This window comes from Perca flavescens, chromosome 18, assembly GCF_004354835.1.
Source record: "Perca flavescens isolate YP-PL-M2 chromosome 18, PFLA_1.0, whole genome shotgun sequence".
NCBI classification, from domain to species: Eukaryota; Metazoa; Chordata; class Actinopteri; order Perciformes; family Percidae; genus Perca; species Perca flavescens.
The window spans coordinates 16408460-16429740 of record NC_041348.1 but is presented as its reverse complement, the minus strand read 5'-3'; the positions used below and the strand labels follow the sequence as shown (position 1 = coordinate 16429740).

At 40.7% G+C, this 21281-nt stretch overlaps 1 protein-coding gene across 4 annotated transcripts; it reads right to left on the bottom strand.

Moving 5' to 3' along the window:
• Positions 1-1508: 1508 nt before the first annotated feature.
• LOC114573699 (deleted in malignant brain tumors 1 protein) lies at positions 1509-21245 on the bottom strand. 4 transcript variants are annotated; one of them, XM_028606002.1, is made up of 22 exons: positions 19745-19911; positions 18644-18710; positions 18412-18489; positions 17801-17827; positions 17330-17641; positions 15910-16200; positions 15484-15795; positions 14745-15032; positions 14167-14478; positions 13622-13921; positions 12767-13075; positions 10112-10426; positions 8836-9147; positions 8289-8588; positions 7420-7728; positions 5323-5637; positions 4429-4737; positions 4036-4329; positions 3581-3916; positions 3379-3486; positions 2443-2527; positions 1509-2320 (listed from the first exon to the last, which is right to left on the bottom strand). In XM_028606002.1, exons 3-22 carry the CDS (start codon positions 18461-18463, stop codon positions 2176-2178), a joined length of 5031 nt encoding a protein of 1676 aa, XP_028461803.1. In that variant the 5' UTR covers positions 18464-18489; positions 18644-18710; positions 19745-19911; the 3' UTR covers positions 1509-2175. The 4 variants fall into 4 exon arrangements, with proteins under 4 accessions (XP_028461803.1, XP_028461804.1, XP_028461802.1 ...); XM_028606003.1 differs by lacking the exons at positions 18644-18710; positions 19745-19911 and adding an exon at positions 21228-21245; XM_028606001.1 differs by lacking the exon at positions 18644-18710.
• Between the last annotated feature and the right edge of the window lie 36 nt (positions 21246-21281).

The window sequence follows — 21281 nt, the reverse complement described above, 5'->3', positions numbered from 1 at the left end:
GGAGGAGGGCATTAACCCGGCATATTGCCCGCTGTGTATTGCCCGCTGACTGAGCACAGCGTCATCAAATAGTAGATCAATACGCCGCTTGTATTTTTTTTCTATCACAGAAATTTCAAACATGAGGTCCATTGTAAAAATAAACCTTGTTTAAAAAAGTTTCTAAAACGTGTCTGAAATCTATCGGAGGGTCAGTTGATAGGCCTACATAGTTTTGCAAGCGAGATACAATGTAGCAACTACCTTATTAAACTAACGTCAGTGATCAGATGCAGCCTTGTGTGGTTGCTATACAAACTATTAACGTTAGCTACAGTTGAGCTACAGTTGAGCTAACATTATTCGCTGTAGGCTAGCTAGTTCTAAATATTACAGTGTCTTTAAAATGGACAAATTCATCATTGTCAATTTTAATATATTTGGAGTAGGGAAGACATTTGAGGACTGGTTGAAGAGCGACGAGGATGACATGACAAAAGAAAAAGACAAGGCCCAGGGTACCTGTTTCCGAGATCTGACAGATGAGGAGCTGCTTACAATTGAAGACGGGGCCCTGCAATCAAACACAAAAAAGGCAACTGCCTTTGCTATGAAGGTTTTCACCGAGTGGAAGAGCCAGCAGAAGGATAGACTGACAGTGACAACTGACCCGGACACCTGCAGCGCCGAAGAACTAAACAATTTGTTAAGACGTTTTTATGCTACAGTTCAAAGCGTAGTAGGCAAGCCCTACAGTGTGGCAACGATGACCGGCATCAGAGCCTCACTGAACCGTCATTTCTCAAGGTTCAATTTATATGCGGACAGGGAGTTTACCACCAGCAACAGGGTTTTCAAATCCATAATAAAAACACATCGAAAGAATGGCCAAGACAAGGCAAAACACCACCCCCACGTCACCGAGGCTGACCTGAAATTGCTGCGTGAATCCACAGCTCTCTCCCCGGACACCGCGTTAGGTCTAGTTTCCAAAGTTTGGTTTGACCTCCAGCTTTGCTTGGCGAGGCAGGGAGGGCACTCGGGAACTGACTGCGTCCTCATTCGCCATAAAAGTGGATGACGCCGGGGATGAATACGTTAGTTTGTCGTTCAATCCGGAGACGAAGAACCACAAACATTCAAATGACCCAAACAAAGAAAACCTCCGAGGCGCAATGTATGCGGAGCCAGGCAACCCCAGATGTCCAGTCCTGAGCTTCAAAAAATATCTCACCAGACGTCCGCCGGGTGTCACCGCCTTCTACCTCCATCCACTGAAGGACCCCAAACCACATATCTGGTACTCCACACAGCCGATGGGGAAGAACTACCTGGGGGACATGCTTCCACGATTGTCCAAAGCAGCTGGTATGACCAACAGATACACCAACCACAGTCTTAGAAGCACGGCTGTCCGTCGTCTGTCTGAGGCCGGGCTGGAGTCCAGACAAATCATGTCTGTTACGGGACACAGGTGAGCCTAAGCCTAGGTTATAAATTCATTGTGGTAATAATAACCTGAAGCCTACTGCAAATGTACATTTTTTATTATTTTTTTTGCAGGTGTGAATCCAGCCTCAAAAGCTACTGGGCCCCATCCAACACGGGAAAAAAAAGTTTGGAGTCGGGTGTTGTCCGCACCCCAGCAGGCCTCCGCAGCAAGCATCTCTCCTCCTCAAGCTGCGCAATCCTCTCAGCCTACCTCGTCCGATTCATCTTTCCCTATGCCCTTCAATATGTCCCATTTTACAATCAATGGGAATGTCCAGTTTATTACACATAAATGAATCAATAATTTTGTTATACATTTACTGCAAATAAAAATTATTCGGAATAAGGAATGCATGTTTGATGTGTGGTTGCTATAGGAGCTGAGCTAACGTTATTCACCGTAGTTCTAAAGGGGACTACTTTTTTTTTGTTGAGGGAGATTAACTCAAAAGTATGCAATACAAATAAGAAAAAGCATAATTATTAAAGCATTTGAATTGTTTTATTATGTTGGCAAGCAAGAAGTAGAATAAACGGGATAATCACCTCAAGGCAGGGGACGGTAAACCGTCCACAAGCCGGGCATATCAAACTATTTATTGCCCTTCCTTGAGGTGATTATCCCTTACATATGTCCCAGCTCTATTTTTCACCCTTGAATTTAGTGAAATTACATGACAGGTGATTCCTTGAAGCATTTTGTTATCACGAGAGAACGAGTGGTTGACGCTCATAACACACTCTCCCAGCCAGGTCTTCAGGGACCCTCTCAACAGAGTTATCAACATCAGCATTGTTGTGTTCCGGGCTGCTACTCTGTGCATTCTCATTCACTTGGGTATTGTGGATTCTGAGGGAGATAAGGAGGGTGACAAACGCAATCAGAAGGATGTATTTCAAGTTGTTTGATGTAATAAATAAAACTTATATATCTTGACAAATAACATCAGCTACGTTCTCCTTTTTTACTACCTTCCATTGAATGCTCCATTACTCCTTTCATCCAAGTCCTGCATTATTGCTCCTCCAAACCTGTTACTAAACTGAACAATGGTACCTAAAAAGTAGTACAAAAAATTTGTTTAGTTTAAGCTGAATCATATACAGGGGAAATCTAGAGAAACTAAATCTGTCATTTATAAACCTGCATTAAACTGCATTAGCCCAACAAGCAATAAACACAACATTGACACATTCCATAAGCCTCTCTGAGCAACATTAGCATTAATTTGGTGCTTACAGTGCAAGTTCACTATCCCTTTAGATATGTTTAGCTCAATAACTGAAAAATATCTGGTTCTTTAGCTGCTTAATGCTTCACTATGTTCACCAGCTAGTCCCTAACATTGCCTGTCTGCTGTGGTGCTGGGCAGCTCGAGAAACGGCTGTGTGCTGCAGCTCAAAGACTGAACCGAAACAGTTGCGTGCCGGAAAATCCGAAACAATGAGCTGAAAGATGTTAAAACCCTTCTTCGTGCTGTTGGGAAATGCAAAATTGGATGATAATTATAAGTTACATATTGTTGTTTTTTCATAATGAACCTCTTGGAGTCGGCAGAAACAATCTGTAAACCCAACACCAACGTATTATCACCTTTTGCTGAAAAATGATCCACTATGTTCACAAACTAGTTGCTAAGGTAATCTGTTTTTATTTTTTTGCCGACAAAAATGACACTATGTGAATCAAAACAGTAAAGTTGCGGTTGAACTGCACAGTCAAGTGATAATTATTAGTGGGTGTGTGTCACGACAGGCTGCAAATTTCATATTATAATAAAAAAAAAAATGTCATTGATAATATACAATATTACTTGGTGCAGCTTTAAACAATCTAAACACATTATATAACCGTAAAACAAAGGGGGCATCGGGCTAAATTTGTAAAATAAGAAGTGTGCCACTTACCAGCACCTTGCCTTCTTCTTCTCCAGACCAGGTAACCTATAACCAGCACGAGTAACAACACCACCAGCCCACCCACTAGTCCTGAGACCACTGAAGAGGATGAAGTTGCTGTAGGGGTTAAAAGATAATGTAGTAGAGTTAGCGAGGGAGAAAACTAGTTCTAATAAGACAAATACACTCTCAAGGACTCTTTGGGTCTTACCAATTACAGTGACTTGAAGTGACTTGGAGGGAAGAGAACAGAAGGACATTGAGGAAATGTTAAGCCCGTAGACACAGTTATACTCTCCTTGGTTTGTATAATCGAGCGCAGGGAATTCAAAGTAGGCCATGTAGAAGATAGAGTGGCCAAATGCTGGCAATGAAGCAACTGTGCTCTTGTTAGACTTTGTCAGATAGAAGAAACCTCCCGGATATGTAGAGTGAATGGAGCATGTGATGGAGAAGCTGCTGCCTTTGGTGACCGATATTTTGTCAGGGCTGTAGATCACCATTGCATGTGGAGATGTCAGGGAGATGATGGGCTTCTCCAATTTCACTGCAGAATAGAAAACCAACTTTTACAAATTTATATGGATCATAAAACCTGTTTGAAATCTTGCACAGTCAAATTTCCAACAATTATATTCAATTGGATGAAAACAAAGCACACAATACCTTTGACAGAGAGATCAGCAGTATTTCCTTGAGGATAATAGATGACTTGATTGGGTAATTTCTTCTGATATTCACAGAAGTATGACCCCCTTTGGCTGAAGTCCGCTCTAGGTAAGATAAATGTTGCAGCTTCGTTCTCTGAGAATTTTTCCATTTGAAATGATCCTTGAGTCTTTTTAAGGACGAATGTCCCACCCATGTGCTCTGTTACTACACTGCAGGTGATCTCAACTCTTTCACCCCAGTTTACCTCCGGAGCCGGACTGAAAGTGATTTGGGGCTTCTGTAGCGCACCTGAAACAGATAATAAGTGTTTTCATAACAGCAAACGGAGCTTCATCTAATACCTGTTGGAAGGTCATTCACAGATTAAAAATGAGCCAGGCCTCTTACCTAAACAGATAACACCAGCATCTTCACCGTGCCCACAGTTATTTACTCCAAAACCGGGATGCGTACAATGTGTGAGAGCAGACTCTTCGCCTCTACATTCCACATTATCCAGCCATATTGGGCCAGTGCCTCTACCGAAGTGGGCACTCATAGGAGCAGAAACGGCATGACCACAGCCAAGCTGTCTACATACCACATCAGCATTGCTCATTCCCCACTCATCATCACACACAGTTCCCCACTGGCCTTTATAGAAGATCTCCACTCTACCAGAGCATTGACCTGAGCCGCCGACCGCCCGTATCTGTTCTGCATATGAAAACAGAAATGAAGTGAGTCCAAATGGGACAGTCCTGGAGACATGTATTTACATAGAATTTTAGTATATATGTTGTTGTAATTACATTTGCATGTACTAATACACATACATTTTCATTTTGAAAGTACTCTTTGTCCCACCATCATATCAGTTGTAATTTCAACAGCAAAAAGGGAAACAATGGTGGACTGACAGAAAAATTATGTGGAATATGACTTATGTTATGTCACTTTTGTCATGCAGGTGAAACATTAAAGCAACAGCTAGGCATTCTGAATTTTGAAATATGCTAATTTGCTTTTGTGCTGAGCGTTAGTTACGTAAACATAACTAGAGCCAGCTGCTGGTTAGCTTAGCTTAGCATAAAAACTGGAAAGAGGAAACCTGCTCACCTCGCTCTGTCTGAAGGTAACAAAACTGACCAGCTCCTCTTAAGCACTTTATATCTGTTTGTAATTCATTTAGGGTAGCTGTTTCACAGTGTGTAAACGGTATACATTGTGAAACAAATGCTGGTGATGTCATATTTGTCCAACTGCATGAGAGAATTTCGAACACAAATTAAAAGCTATTACCTGCACATAGAGCAGAAGCATCATGTTCGTGCCCACACCTTGATCCTCTGAAACCTTTGAGTGAGCATTGCTGAAGAGATGTCACATTGTCAAAACATGAATTGCTAGCCTCCACTACTGATCCACTGCCTTGGCCAAAATGGGCAGCACCAGGAGCACTCAATGCATTTCCACATTCCAGCTGCTCACACACCACCTCAGCTTTACTCAGGGTCCAGTCTGTGTCACAAACTGTTTGCCACACATTGCCATGACGGACCTCTACTCTGCCAGAGCATTCATCTCTACCATTAGCCAACCGGACCTCCAAACTTCCTGTAATGTAGAGTAAACTAAAATGATTATATGGTATCAGACATTTCAAATTCATTTTAATGTGGTAAAATATATGACAGATAATTAATCAAAAAAAGAACAGTAGTGAAGTACTTCATTCCTTACATTGCACACTATTCAGATTTAAAAAATATGAATATAATAATAATAATAACTTTTATTTATATAGCGCCTTTCATGAAACCCAAGGACACTTTACAGAATTATAGTGGCTGTACTAAAGGAGGTTGTAGTAGGCTGTGGTAAACAGGTGGTGTTTCAGGAGTTTTTTTAAATGTGTCCAGGGATGTAGCATTTCACATATCTGCAGGGAGGATGTTCCAGAGGGATGGGGCTGCAACACTAAAGGCTCTGTCTCCAAAGGTACAGAGTCTGGTGTGGGGAATGGAGAGCAGGCCAGTGTCTGAGGACCTAAGGTTTCAAGTTGGGTGTATGGATGGAGGTCGGAGAGGTACTGTGGGGCCAGGGCATGGAGGGATTTGTAGGTGAGAAGGAGGATTTTATATTTGATGCAGGACTTGGAATTGGGCACAGCAACACAATCCCTTTTTTTCCTTTTGAGTTTGACCATCTCAGCACCACCTTTCCCTTTTATTTTTTGGCTTTCTATCATTAGACTCACATTGTCTGTTAACGTTTCCGATAGACTTCCAAACGTGACGAAGAAAAAAAAGAGGTGTTTGATGTCTTTACGTCATAGGCCGACCAGGGCTATGCCATTTTGGGGAGGGGCCGCTCACTGATCCCACTAAATTTATGAAAATCCTAGACATGGTTGTGACCGTTAGTGCTTTCTGATTGGCCTGTGTTTGTATTGAAATAAGAGGCTGCTGCGGCCTGCCGTACAGGTTGAGCAGAGGCTGCACAGTTTGACCAGCGGGCAGCGGCCGGATGGTGTTGCTAAGAACTTGCATTATCACTTGCAACTATTATCAGACCGGCCCTTGCGACCTCAAAACACTACTGGCCCACCGGGAAAAGTCCCCACTCTCCTGAGTCCCGATTGCCACTCCGCCCTTATGTCCAAAACTCTGCTGCCAGGGTCCTCACCCACACCAAGACCTGGCAGCAGAGTTTTGGACATACTGGAGCCTGTTTAGGGTTTTGCTGGGGACCCATTGCAGTAGTCCAAACGGGAGGTAATGAAAGCATGTATGAGGGTTTCTATATAATATAAGAACCTGTGACGTGCTGATAAAACACTAATCAGTAGAAAAACAAGTTACCTGCATCAGTTGTATTAATTTATAGATTTAATACAGCCTTAACAGGCAGAGTGAGACAATCTATTTTTTCTTTCCTTTCTTTCATATGATGGATTGAGGGATTTAAAATGTAGTCATGAAGTTAATGGGAACACTGAATGTCACACTGAGAGCAATGAAAAAACTGTGTTCAGCTTGAAAGGTCATTCTTGATCTTTGACCAGTGGCAGGAGTTACGCCCCCCAGCATTTACAAGCCCCTATTATCACATGACCAAAATTCCAAAAGTAGGTATTTAATAACGACTAAAAAATCTTCATGACAACTGAGCAACTCTACTGTTTCTGTAGAGGAAGACCAGAAAATGTGGTTGAAACACCAAGTAAGTGTGAACTTTTCTGTCAAGCCATGTGGGAATGAGATTGAAAGTGGCAATATATAGAATCAAGTTTTGTAAAACTAAGCGAAAAAAAAAACATACATGAAATTGACATAGTTATGGGAGCAATACAATACATACTGTATTATCTTTTGTCATTTTTTTCATTGTTCTTACCTGTGCAGAGAACACCAGCAACTGAGCTTGTGTTGCAAGTTTTGTCTCTAAATGGTCTCTGTGGGCACTGACTCAGTGTTGACTCCATTCCATTGCATTCAATTTGATCAATCCAGGTCTGTCCCGTACCATGGCCATACTCAGCCACAGTGGTAATTTTATGAGCCCTCCCGCAGTCCAGCTGTCTGCACACCACATTTCCATCATTCACATCCCAGGATTCACCACACACATTCCCCCACTGGCCATTGTCGTAGAACTCCACTCTTCCAGCACATTGACTGGGCCCATCAGACAACTTTACATTACCTAGAAATGACAGTTGTTATATGAATTTACAGTCCAACTTTGGTGTTTCTTTTTATTTGTGTACTTTTTTGGTCAGTTGTAATTACCTAGAAGAAGAAATTTAAGTTTTACGTTATTATTTTTCTGCCGTGATAGTGCCCCCTACATAAGTGTTCCAACTGAAACCCAGATAGGGGGGCCTCCAACATTGTTAGTTGTTGCTGGGTCCCATCTGTGATTTTTTCATTATTCCATGACTATGTTAGTTACTCCATGATTTAAATGACGAGGTAACATACGGAGTAAAGAGGTTGCTGGACTATTACTGGACTCATTGCTTTGACTTTGACAGTCTGGTCATTTGTCATATTGTCACCATATCTTGACACGTAAAAATGGGCAGCTAAGGCTAGCTTGGCCCCCCTCCTTTCGGAACCTGCCTCAGCAGGTGTTGAAATAGGCCTAACATGAATGCATGGGCCGCTGCACATTGGCAGACTATCATTGCAGCTGTGTTAGCTTGCTAGCACATACGAGGCATGTGAGGGGAATTCAAATTTCAATTCAACTTCAAGTCTTACCTGAACATTTGACAGATGCCTCTTCAAAGCGATCGTGCCCGGTCCTGACATATTCTCTCAGTGTGCACAGTGTGAGAGAGCTCTCTCTACCGCTACAACTGATCGTATACCCTCTTGAATGTCTCCCCTGACCATATGATCCTGAGAACTTGACAGGATCTCCACAATTCATCTCTCTGCACACCACTGCAGCTTCATTCATTCCCCAGTTAAGATTATATGCTGCTGACCACAGGCCACCATGGTAGAACTCCACCCTGCCTGAGCACTGGTCAGTCCCATTCATCAGTCTAATGTTAGCTGTAGAGAGAAGAGAGAATCAGCCATTAGTTAGTTGGGGTTTGGACACGTTTGAAAAGAATAGCTGGTTAATTCAAATTGTATGTGATATTCTGATTGATATTGTAGGAGAAACAACTATGATATTATTATTGACAATAATCAGCAAAATATTCATTTGAAGCATTAGAGACGACGGATAAATGTAAGCATAAAAACACTGTGTCAAATAAAGTAAATAACATGGTAACAATAACCAAGATGATACCTGAGCACACCACACCGGCATCTTCCCCATGACCACAGTTATGTACTCCGAGGGTGGAATGTCGGCAGTGCATAAGAGACGTCTCATTACCGATACAGCCTACATCATCCAGCCAGATGGGTCCTTGGCCTTGACCAAAGAAGGAACTGGATTTGGCTGTCTTAGCTGTTCCACAGTCCATGGCTCTGCACACCACCTCAGCATCTTTGATGTCCCACTCGTCATCACACACCGTTCCCCACTGGCCATCATGCTGAACCTCCACTCTACCAGAACATCTGTCAGTGCCATTGACAAGCCTTAGTGGATTACCTGAGGACAGATCCACTCATGTTAAAAGTAATGACGAGCTAAAGTCAAATTATAAAACAGTGGGCTTCATCTGGACTGTCAAATGTACTCAGTTTTGTAGTTATTAAGGTAGTTATTTATTTATCACAATCAGGCCATTTAAGTAAGTAAGAAGAAGATTTAATGCACATAGATAGGCCAATCTTGTTTTTAATGACATTGTCCTTTGCTTTTCCAACAATGCCTCTCAAAATCTGACGACATTTTTTTAAACTAACCTTTGTCGATCTCAAATGAAGACAGATTCAGCAACTGTATGGCCTATTTCTCGCTTAAAATGTTTTCAGAAACACTTTTCAGTGAAATATTATGTAAAATACGAGATCGTATTTTGAACAAGCCGCCATTATTGGTCAGCTGGAGAAGCCAGACCCATGTGACGCGTTCGTCATTTCTGGTTATTAATTTTTTGTATTACGTCTCGCTCAGAAAGTACGCTCAAGTCGGCGTCGCTTCGGTGGGTTCCAAGGCACTTTTTGGACCTCGGAGAGCTGACTGATCTGTCCGACTGCCTTTTCTGCCGACGGTCAACCATCGGGTTGGTGTGTCAAGGCCATAAAGCTAACTAATTAGCACTTTATATCTGTTTGTAATTCATTTAGGGTAGCTGTTTCATATTTTTACCAGTTTGTATCCTAAGCTTAGCCAACCAGATTTTGGCTCCAGTTACTTATTTACCTTACAGAGTGTGGTATCGGTCTTTACATCTAACTCTTGACAACAAAGCAAGTTAGTGTATTTCCTAAAATGTCGAACTATTTCTTTAAGGGATGATTGCACTTTATTGAAGAAGTATGTGTAATTATTTTCCACTCCACTGTTTTTACGTGTGTAAACAGTATACATATGTGAAACAAATGCTGGTGATATCATATTTGTCCAACTGCATGAGAGAATTTCAAACACATAAATTAAAAGCTATTACCTGCACATAGAGCAGAAGCATCATGTTCGTGCCCACACCTTGATCCTCTGAAACCTTTGAGTGAGCATTGCTGAAGAGATGTCACATTGTCAAAACATGAATTGCTAGCCTCCACTACTGATCCACTGCCTTGGCCAAAATGGGCAGCGCCAGGAGCGCTCAATGCATTTCCACATTCCAGCTGCTCACACACCACCCCAGCTTTACTCAGGGTCCAGTCTGTGTCACAAACTGTTTGCCACACATTGCCATGACGGACCTCTACTCTGCCAGAGCATTCATCTCTACCATTAGCCAACCGGACCTCCAAACTTCCTGTAATGTAGAGTAAACTAAAATGATTATATGGTATCAGACATTTCAAATTAATTTTAATGTAGTCAAATATATGACAGATAATCAAAAAAGATTGCACATTGATACATTGCACACTATTCAGATTTGGAAGACAATACATTTGAAAAATATGAATATAATAATTAGTGCTGTCAAACAATTAAAATATTTAATCGGGATTAATAGCATTAATGTCATAGTTAACTTGCAATTAATCGCACATTTTTATCTATTCTAAATGTCCCTTGATTTCTTTTTGTCCCATTATTTTTTCTCATTTTAATACTCTTATCAACATGGAAAAGTGGATCGGCTTAATTGTGCTTTTGTCGCGACAAAACACCAATATCAAATCACGTTAGTCTTGTCAATGGAACCATTTGGCAACTTTTTAAAAGTAAACTTTCCATTCAGAATGTTATTGGAATCCATTTCGGCGTCACACGCTCACCATCCACTCAAAATGTAACGTTAGCCTACTACTCTTTGGCCGGCTTGCAAGCCCAAACAAGTGCGTGTGGCGTGCCTTTGTTTTGTTTCCGGTCTAGCTAGATCCGGTGTGGTGTTGTAGTTTTTCTAACTTTACTAGTTGTTGCAACAGCATGTGAAAAAACTATAAAGTTTGCTAGGCCAAAAAGAACGTTAATCTTGCGATAAAAAAAAATTGACTCCGTTACAATGGGTTTGCGGTAACGCCGTTAATAACGCGTTTAACTGACAGCATTAATAATAATAATAATAATAATAATAATAACTTTTATTTATATAGCGCCTTTCATGAAACCCAAGGACACTTTACAGAATTACAGTGGCTGTAGTAAGGGAGGTTATAGTAGGCTGTGGTAAACAGGTGGTGTTTCAGGAGTTTTTTTAAATGTGTCCAGGGATGTAGCATTTCACATATCTGCAGGGAGGATGTTCCAGAGGGATGGGGCTGCAACACTAAAGGCTCTGTCTCCAAAGGCACAGAGCCTGGTGTGGGGAATGGAGAGCAGGCCAGTGTCTGAGGACCTAAGGTTTCAAGTTGGGTGTATGGATGGAGGTCGGAGAGGTACTGTGGGGCCAGGGCATGGAGGGATTTGTAGGTGAGAAGGAGGAATTTATATTTGATGCAGGACTTAATTGGGCACAGCAACATGATTTTTTTCCTTTTGAGTTTGACCATCTCAGCACCAGCTTTCCCTTTATTTTTTGGCTTTCTATCATTACACTCACACTGTCTGTTAACGTTTCCGATAGACTTCCAAACGTGATGAAGAAAAAAAGAGGTGTTCGATGTCTTTACATCATAGGCCGACCATGGCTATGTCATTTGGGCAGGGGCCGCTCACTGATCCCCCTATATTTATGAAAATCCTAGACATGGTTGTGACCGTTAGTGCTTTCTGATTGGCCTGTGTTTGTATTGAAATAAGAGGCTGCTGCGGCCTGCCGTACAGGTTGAGCAGAGGCTGCACAGTTTGACCAGCGGGCAGCGGCCGCACACCAGGCCGCCGGATGGTGTTGCTAAGAACTTTCAATGTAGAACTATTATCAGACCGGCCCGCGCGGCCTTGAAACACTACTGGCCCACCGGGAAAAGTCCCCACTCTCCCGAGTTTTGGACATACTGGAGCCTGTTTAGGGTTTTGCTGGGGACCCCAGACAGGACTCCATTGCAGTAGTCCAAACGGGAGGTAATGAAAGCATGTATGAGGGTTTTTATATAATATAAGAACCTGTGACGTGCTGATAAAACCCTAATCAGTAGAAAGACAAGTTACCTGCATCAGTTGTATTAATTTATTCAACTATAGATTTAATACAGCCTTAACAGGCAGAGTGAGACAATCTATTTTTTTCTTTCCTTTCTTTCATATGATGGATTGAGGAATTTAAAATGTAGTCATGAAGTTAATGGGGACACTGAATATTGCACTGAGAGCAATGAAAAAACTGTGTTCAGCTTGAAAGGTCATTCTTGATCTTTGACCAGTGGCAGGAGTTACGCCCCCCAGCATTTACAAGCCCCTATTATCACATGACCGAAATTCCATATGTAGATATTTAATAACGACTAAACCATCTTGATGACAACTGAGCAACTCTACTGTTTCTGCGGAGGAAGACCAGAAAATGTGGTTGAAACACCAAGTAAGTGTGAACTTTTCTGTCAAGCCATGTGGGAATGAGATTGAAAGTGGCAATATATAGAATCAAGTTTTGTAAAACTAAGCGAAAAAAAAACATACATGAAATTGACATAGTTATGGGAGGGATACAACTGAACAACAAACAAGACTGTATTATCGTTTGTCATTTTTGTATGCTTTTTCTTACCTGTGCAGACAACACCAGCAACTGAGCTTGTGTTGCAAGTTTTGTCTCTAAATGGTCTCTGTGGGCACTGACTCAGTGTTGACTCCATTCCATTGCATCTAATTTGATCAATCCAGGTCTGTCCCGTACCATGGCCATACTCAGCCACAGTGGTAATTTTATGAGCCCTCCCGCAGTCCAGCTGTCTGCACACCACATTTCCATCATTCACATCCCAGGATTCACCACACACATTCCCCCACTGGCCATTGTCGTAGAACTCCACTCTTCCAGCACATTGACTGGGCCCATCAGACAACTTCACATTACCTGGAAATGACAGTTGTTATATGAATTTACAGTCCATCTTTGGTGTTTGTTTTTATTTGTGTACTTTTTTGGTCAAAGTTGTAATTACCTAAAAGAAGAAATTGTAATTATTTTTCTGCCGTGATAGCGCCCCGTACATAAGTGTTCCAACTGAAACCCCAGATAAGGGGGGGGCACCAACATTGTTAGTTGTTGCTGGGTCCCATCTCAGATTTTTGCATTATTCCTTGACTATGTTAGTTAATCCATGATTTAAATGACGAGGTAACATACGGAGTAATGAGGTTGCTGGACTATTACTGGACTCATTGATTTGACAGTCTGGTCATTTGTCATATTGTCACCATATCTTGACACGTAAAAATGGGCAGCTAAGGCTAGCTTGGCCTTCCTTTCGGAACCTGCCTCAGCAGGTGTTGAAATAGGCCTAACATGAATGCATGGGCCACTGCACCTTGGCAGACTATCATTGCAGCTGTGTTAGCTTGCTAGCACATACCAGGCATGTGAGGGGAATTCAAATTTCAATTCAACTTCAAGTCTTACCTGAACATTTGACAGATGCCTCTTCAAAGCGATCTTGCCCGGTCCTGACATATTCTCTCAGTGTGCACAGTGTGAGAGAGCTCTCTCTACCGCTACAACTGATCGTATACCCTCTTGAATGTCTCCCCTGACCATATGATCCTGAGAACTTGACAGGATCTCCACAATTCATCTCTCTGCACACCACTGCAGCTTCATTCATTCCCCAGTTAAGATTATATGCTGCTGACCACAGGCCACCATGGTAGAACTCCACCCTGCCTGAGCACTGGTCAGTCCCATTCATCAGTCTAATGTTAGCTGTAGAGAGAAGAGAGAATCAGCCATTAGTTAGTTGGGGTTTGGACACGTTTGAAAAGAATAACTGGTTAATTCAAATTGTATGTGATATTCTGATTGATATTGTAGCAGAAACAACTATGATATTATTATTGACAATAATCAGCAAAATATTCATTTGAAGCATTAGGGGCGACGGATAAATGTAAGCATAAAAACACTGTAAAATAAAGTAAATAACATGCTAACAATAACCGAGATGATACCTGAGCACACCACACCGGCATCTTCCCCATGACCACAGTTATGTACTCCGAGGGTGGAATTTCGGCAGTGCATAAGAGACGTCTCATTACCGATACAGCCTACATCATCCAGCCAGATGGGTCCTTGGCCTTGACCAAAGAAGGAACTGGATTTGGCTGTCTTAGCTGTTCCACAGTCCATGGCTCTGCACACCACCTCAGCATCTTTGATGTCCCACTCGTCATCACACACCGTTCCCCACTGGCCATCATGCTGAACCTCCACTCTACCAGAACATCTGTCAGTGCCATTGACAAGCCTTAGTGGATTACCTGAGGACAGATCCACTCATGTTAAAAGTAATGACGAGCTAAAGTCAAATTATGAAACAGTGGGCTTCATCTGGACTGTCAAATGTACTCAGTTTTGTAGTTATTAAGGTAGTTACTTATTTATCACAATCAGGCCATTTAAGTAAGTAAGAAGAAGATTTAATGCACGTAGATAGGCCAATCTTGTTTTTAATGACCACATTGTCTTTTGCTATTCTAGTTAAACTGTGCTACAGTATGGTAAATTCCTATCTTTTGTGTCTTACCTCCACATGAAAGAGAAACAGCTTCACATCTCCCTGCCAATTCTTGAAGTGTGCATTGGGAGATAGAGGTCACATTGCCAGAGCATCTACTTGTATAGGCTTTCAGTCCACTGTCACCAAAATTGAAGCTTTCTTGAGTTGGTTTTGGAGGGCCACAATTGAGTTCCTTACACACCACTGCAGCATCTTCATTGCCCCAGTTATTACAAATTTTCCCCCATTGGCCATTGTGGAAGACCTCCACTCTGCCAGAGCAGCGGTCCGTCCCATTGAACAATCTGACTGAATCTGGAAAGCAATTAAGAAGATATTGTATTTAAAATGTTAAAGAAAAATGTCAATATTTCAACAATGGCATAAATAGGATTTGTGGCAAGTAGAACAGCACTGCCTCTAAATATGTGATAATGCACCAAAGAACAACTATAAAAGACAAACAGCAAAAAGATGATGGTTTCACGCTGCACAGGATTTTCTAATTTAGTAATTTTCTAGTAGAAATTTGTAAGCAATGTTTATGAAAATTCCAGTTCAGTATACAGTACATGCAGGAGTTTAAAAACAAAAAATTTAAGTGTGGTATTTTCAGCTCTTGTTTTGGTGAAGTACAAAGTCATAATTTTATTTGTTTAATGTTTGTTTTTTATATTGCTCTGGCACTCAAAATTGGGGTGTCATCAGGATTTTGAACCTGATTTCATTCATGTAATGTACGTACACATAGTAAAGCATGTTTTACCTGAGCATACAACACCAGCATCTTCATTGTGGTCACAGTCATTTTCTCCAAAACCTCTGTGAGGGCAGTCAGCAAGAGACTTCTCATGACCAGTACACTCAACATCGTCCAACCAAACCCGATCCTGACCTCTGCCAAAAAATGCCCTGTACTGGACTGAGAGAGCACTCCCACAGTTCATCTCTCGACATACAACATCTGCTTCCGGCATCCCCCATCTGTCATCACAAACCGTTCCCCACTGTCCGTCGTGGTAGACTTCCACTCGGCCAGAGCACCGACTAGTCCCGTTACTCAGCCGAAGTAGTTTGTCTGTCAGGTGGAAAAGAAACAAAAGAAAATGGCATTTTTGTTCAGAAGCCATCCGAAAATAACCACATAACATTCAACACATAATTACTGATGTAGTTTGAACAGATGACTTACTTGTACAGACAACAGTAGCACCAACACAGCTTTCCTTGAATTCCTGAAGTCTGCACTGTGAGAGAGATCTCTCATTCCCAAAACACTTGGGTTTGACGCCACCTAGGTCATGTGTCTCTCCAAAATATAGCACTTCAGCCTGATCGACAGGAGTGCCACAGTTAATCTCTCGGCACACCACGTCAGCGTCTGCCTTGGTCCAATCATTACACACTCGTTTCCAGTTGCCATCATGGTGGACTTCCACTCGACCGCTGCATCGATTGCTTCCGTTGACCACTCTCACATATTCTGCAGAATGTGTAGATCGAAATTAAAATAAAATCAACAAATACACAACAAATGATTGTGTGTAAGTAGAACAGACTGCAAAAAATAATGGACGGTTTGAAAAGTAAAGCCAAACAGGAAGTGCCAGTTTGCTGGGCTCTGTCCAATGCTCTTTGTACTTTACAGCAGCTGGTCATGTACTGACCTGTCTGTTGTATTTCTGCTGCAATAGCAACACATAGTAATCATTTTAAAGCAGACAATACATTGTGATCTGACAATCAGGCCATGCGAGCGGAGTGGAGCAGTGAGAATTTCCGCTCCTCACTCACGGAGCTGTTCTTTCCCTCCACTCCCCTGCTCAAAGCTGGAGATAAAGCTCCAACATTTAAAAAATCTGCTCTGCGCGCCATCCAAAATCCTCCTGCTTGAGCTCCGCTCACACGCTCTGCTGACAATACAATCGCTAGGTTTTTGATGCAATAATATGATCAGCTGCTAAGATAAATGCTGCGTTAGCTGCTTTTCTCCACAGCTGTATTTCCCAATTTCTCTTCACAGTTCCACATTTCTGGTCTTCATATTATTTCATTTCATGAGCTTACTCTGTGATTAGAGGTTAGTGCCTAATTAATGTTTAAAGAAAATATTTTTGATAATATGCTTCCTTGCTTACAGAAAAGAAAGTTAGATGAGAAGATTGATATCACTCATATCCAATGAAAATAAGTCTACAGCCAGCAGCCAATTAGCTTAGCTTAGCAGAAACACTGGAAACAGGGCTGGCCTGGCTCTGATCAAAGGTGACAAAATCCACTTACCAGCACCAAAGCTCAATAATCTGCATATCTATTCGTGTAAAAATTAACAATTTGCCTTTTTATGTTTCCCATATTCCCAGTCTTTATGCTAAGCTAAGCTAAGTTGCTGTAGTCTTAATGGACGTATATGAGAGTAGTATCAATCTTATCAACTCTGCAAGAAGACCAATTTCCCAAAGACAAATGTCCAACTATTCTTTTAATAAAGGAACAAAGTGTGTAATTTGAGTCATATCCAACCAGTAATTCAACTTTAAATAAAACATAAGTGGGTGTAAAGCAAACATAACTGAGATAACAATATACTATAAGAATGAACCCAGTCTTACCTGAACAGACAACCCCTGCATCTTCACTGTGGCCACAGTTATTTTCTCCCATTGGTCTGTGTGGGCACTGGAGGACAGAAGGCTCATGACCAGTACACTGAACATCATCCAACCAGATTCTGTTCTGTCCCTCTCCAAAAAAGGCGCCTTTTTTGGCATGAAGAACTGTCCCACAGTTTAGCTCTCGACACACCACGTCAGCATTGGCAATGCTCCAATGATCATCACAAACCGTTCCCCAACTGTCACTGTGGTAGACCTCAAGTCTACCAGAGCAACGGGAAGGCCCGACCAGCCTAATTTTGTCACATTCTAGAAATTAAAAATGAAAGCACAATAGCTGTAGGTTGTGTCACTAAACTCAATAACAAAAAGTCCTTTTTTATTAGATAGGGTTGTAGAAATCTAAAACATTTCTCAATATGCATGTGTTTTTTTTTTTGGCATCAAACATAAATAGAACTTACTAACCTGTAAGCAGTGGTAGACTCAGTAGACCTACAGCAGAAACACATAGTAAAATGTTCAGCCCAGAGATTGGTCATGAATATTTCAAACAACATTTTACAATGAATGCACAGCGTTTAGTGCTGTAATTTACCAAATGTGTTACATATCAGGATGGCCCCTTGAACTGTAGCATAAAGTTACTAAAAAACATCCCTCAAAATTGACCAACATTAACTTTGTCAAATTGATCAAAGAAAGAACATTTGAAAAAACAAAACACTTTTCAATAATATAGGAATATTCTTTGGATACAAATAATGAGACTTTCACTTCTGGTCAGCATCAGAATCAGAAAGAGATTTATTGGCAGGTATGTAGCACTTAATAGGAATTTGTCTTGGTTGAAGGTGCATACATTAAAACAATAATATAAAATAAACTAACAATAAATACAGTAACAAATACATACATACATACATTCTATACTATTTAGCTTTAATTGGGTTAGTGAATGCATCTTTGTCATGGTTTTGAGAGCATTCCACCAAAATGTTTGACTAAATTGTACTGATATGATTTGATTTAAGAAGTCAAAAGGAAGAAGTCAATTTAAAAAAAAAACAGAAACTCACCTATTGACAAATAAAAAACAAAATGTAGTTTTTCAGCAGTAATGGAGATCATGTTGTGTCTTCAAAGTAGATCAAATGCTGTCAAGGTACGATAAAAACAAAGTATTGTTAAAAAGTTTGGTACTTTACTGTCTCTATCTGTCTTCGGCAAAGTTGATTTTTGGGAGCCATCCAGTTATTTATTTTTTTATTTTTACAAAAATCTGCGAAGGCGATTAAGTAGCCCTCTTACCTTTTGAATCCACCAGGCTATTTGAGGCTATTTGAACTCACAATTCAAAATAAAAAGCTGATTCCATCTGAAACATTAAAGGATAGACGCCCCATGTGCAGAATCAGTAATTGTTATGAATAAAAGAGGCTGCCTGGACTTGGACTGCAACCTGGATGCATGTTGACATTTTGATAAATCATTAAAGACGGGTGATTTTATTTTGTTTTACACAACATCTACATTACTATTGGAAAAAGAAATGTATATTCAACAGGGAAACCCACCCACGTGTATAATGCTGGTAAGCAGTTGTGCATGAAATCGCAGATTTATGGACAGAACAAATAAACAACTGCAAAAAAATAGTAAATGAAGGTAAAAAGGAGAGTTGTTATGAGCGAATGTAAAGAGGTGACCATCGACTCCCAATGCTAACCCAATCACCTGTCCCCTCCCACCTCTGGTTATCATTCACAGCAGTCCTTTTAATGTTGAATTTGTACAAAGCACAGCCAATTCGCTTCCTTTCTTTAAATTCCAATGTAGTGGTGGCCTCAATAAACAGGCCACTTAGCTGTTTATTTGCTGCGTCTACACAACATCGTAAGATCTTTAAGAAAGCCTCCATAGAACATATGACTTGGCGTGAGTATAAATCTATTACAGACATATGTTAAATAAAAAATGACACTATATTGTGAAAAGTTCACAATGCTGTTGCAGGAATTTTGTACATTCAATTAGAAAATATGAATGCAATTCCAAATTCAGTTCTATTATAAATATGAGCTTTATAGTGGCATTCATATTTCAATTTTAATCTTGGCATTAATTATGCAAACATGAAAATTTTCAATTGTGTTGTTTTTAATGCATCAAAACTTCATATGGTCAGTCATTTTTTACTCACAATGTGATCCAAGCCCTGGATTATGCTGCAAAACAATCCAGGCCACTTCCAAGCCCAATAATATAATAATAAGAAGCCTCCTATGTTAGTTAAATGTGCCAAACATTGAGCTTTAAAGTGATTTTTTTGTTGACACAAAATCACTGAAATATCATATTTTACAATTAATTTTCTTTCAGTAAGCAGTAAATAATAAATAAATTACTTACACAGCAAGTAGATTCAATCTGATGTTATCTGTTAGTCGTGGTTATCCCTGTGTGTTTTGTTCATTTCAATGAATGTAGTTGTTTTGTTATTGGGGGAGGGTCTGAATCGTTGTTTTCGCCTCAGCTAATTTTTCTGACATGTTGTTCTTTTGCTTTTTATTCATAATAATATACTGTTCAATTGAGGGTGTGGCTACGTGATATTGCATAACGGACTTGTCTATTCAGCATTTTAGGTTGCCTGGTTTGGACATCTGTTTGCACGTATAAAGAATTTCCTTAATTTGCCTCCGGTTCAGTTGCACGTGTCACCATTTCACAAAATAACCACATCCCAAACTTCCTCTTGATGCTGTTGCTTGTCACATTATTTCATGTACACGTGCATACTTTGCTTCAGTTGGCAATGTGGCTTTTCTGCATCACAAAAAACAACACCCCCTCCACCTCTACAAAGGGATTTAAGATTGATCCTCTCAAGACAAAAGGTTGTTCAGGGTGGTTTCAAATATGCAAAGAAAACAACTGTGTGTACCACTTTTGTATTTGTTTCCAGGGCTTTAAATTAAAGTTTTTTTTCAGCAGCCAACCCAGCTAGTAGATTTTAAAAGTTACCAGCCAATCAGATTTTCTACTAGCCACATTTTTTTTTTCTCCTTACTAACTTTACTTTTTACTTTACTTTAGTTTCAGCTCCTCTGGCTTGTTTGGCTCCGGTCCGTTCGTCTTCTCCGTTTCAGCATAGCTCGTGATCAATAACACGCACGCTATAGGCATGTAGCCAGCAGTTGTCTGACGCGTTACGAAATGGTGTTCATGGGAAAATGTAGGATTAGTACTACAAGCAGTGTTTCAGGAAAAAGATTAAGTTTCCAAGCCAATGACACAAGAAACTGCCCAACTGTCTTGGCAGAAAACAGACCAATCTGGAAACACTGACTTGTTGCATCGTTTCTGCAGCCTGCCGATTCAAACAGATGCTTGGCTTCATTCAGCACCAGCCAAATTGGCTATAACTTTAAAATGTTAAGTAAATTTTTACCCGCAATTGGCAGGTTGGCGGGTGTAAATCTAAAGCCATGGTAGTATCACATGATACTGAGGCAAAATAACTTAAACATTCCATACAGTGAAGTGTCATTTCGTATAATTCTTAAGACTAACAGAAAAATGCCACAATTAAACACAACAGAGTCACGGACAGAGAGGTGTAAGATAAAGTACATTTAGTCAGTCCAACAGGCTTGTTTGTATCTAATATTTCACAACAAAGTCATGAGGCCTACATGATTTCACAATACATGAGGATACAACTCAGCAAAATAGGAATGTGGCAGAAATACATTGATGTCCCCTCAGTGATTAAAACTGAATAAAAATGACATCCTTTCACGTGATGGCACGACATTTAGGGAGGAATGGCTAGCGAAGGTACATCTGTTTGTGTGCGTCCTAAACAAAAAGCAATAAATCAACCACATACCCGCAGTGGCGCAAAAAGTACGCTCCCTACTATGGCCACGCCAAGACCCGGGCT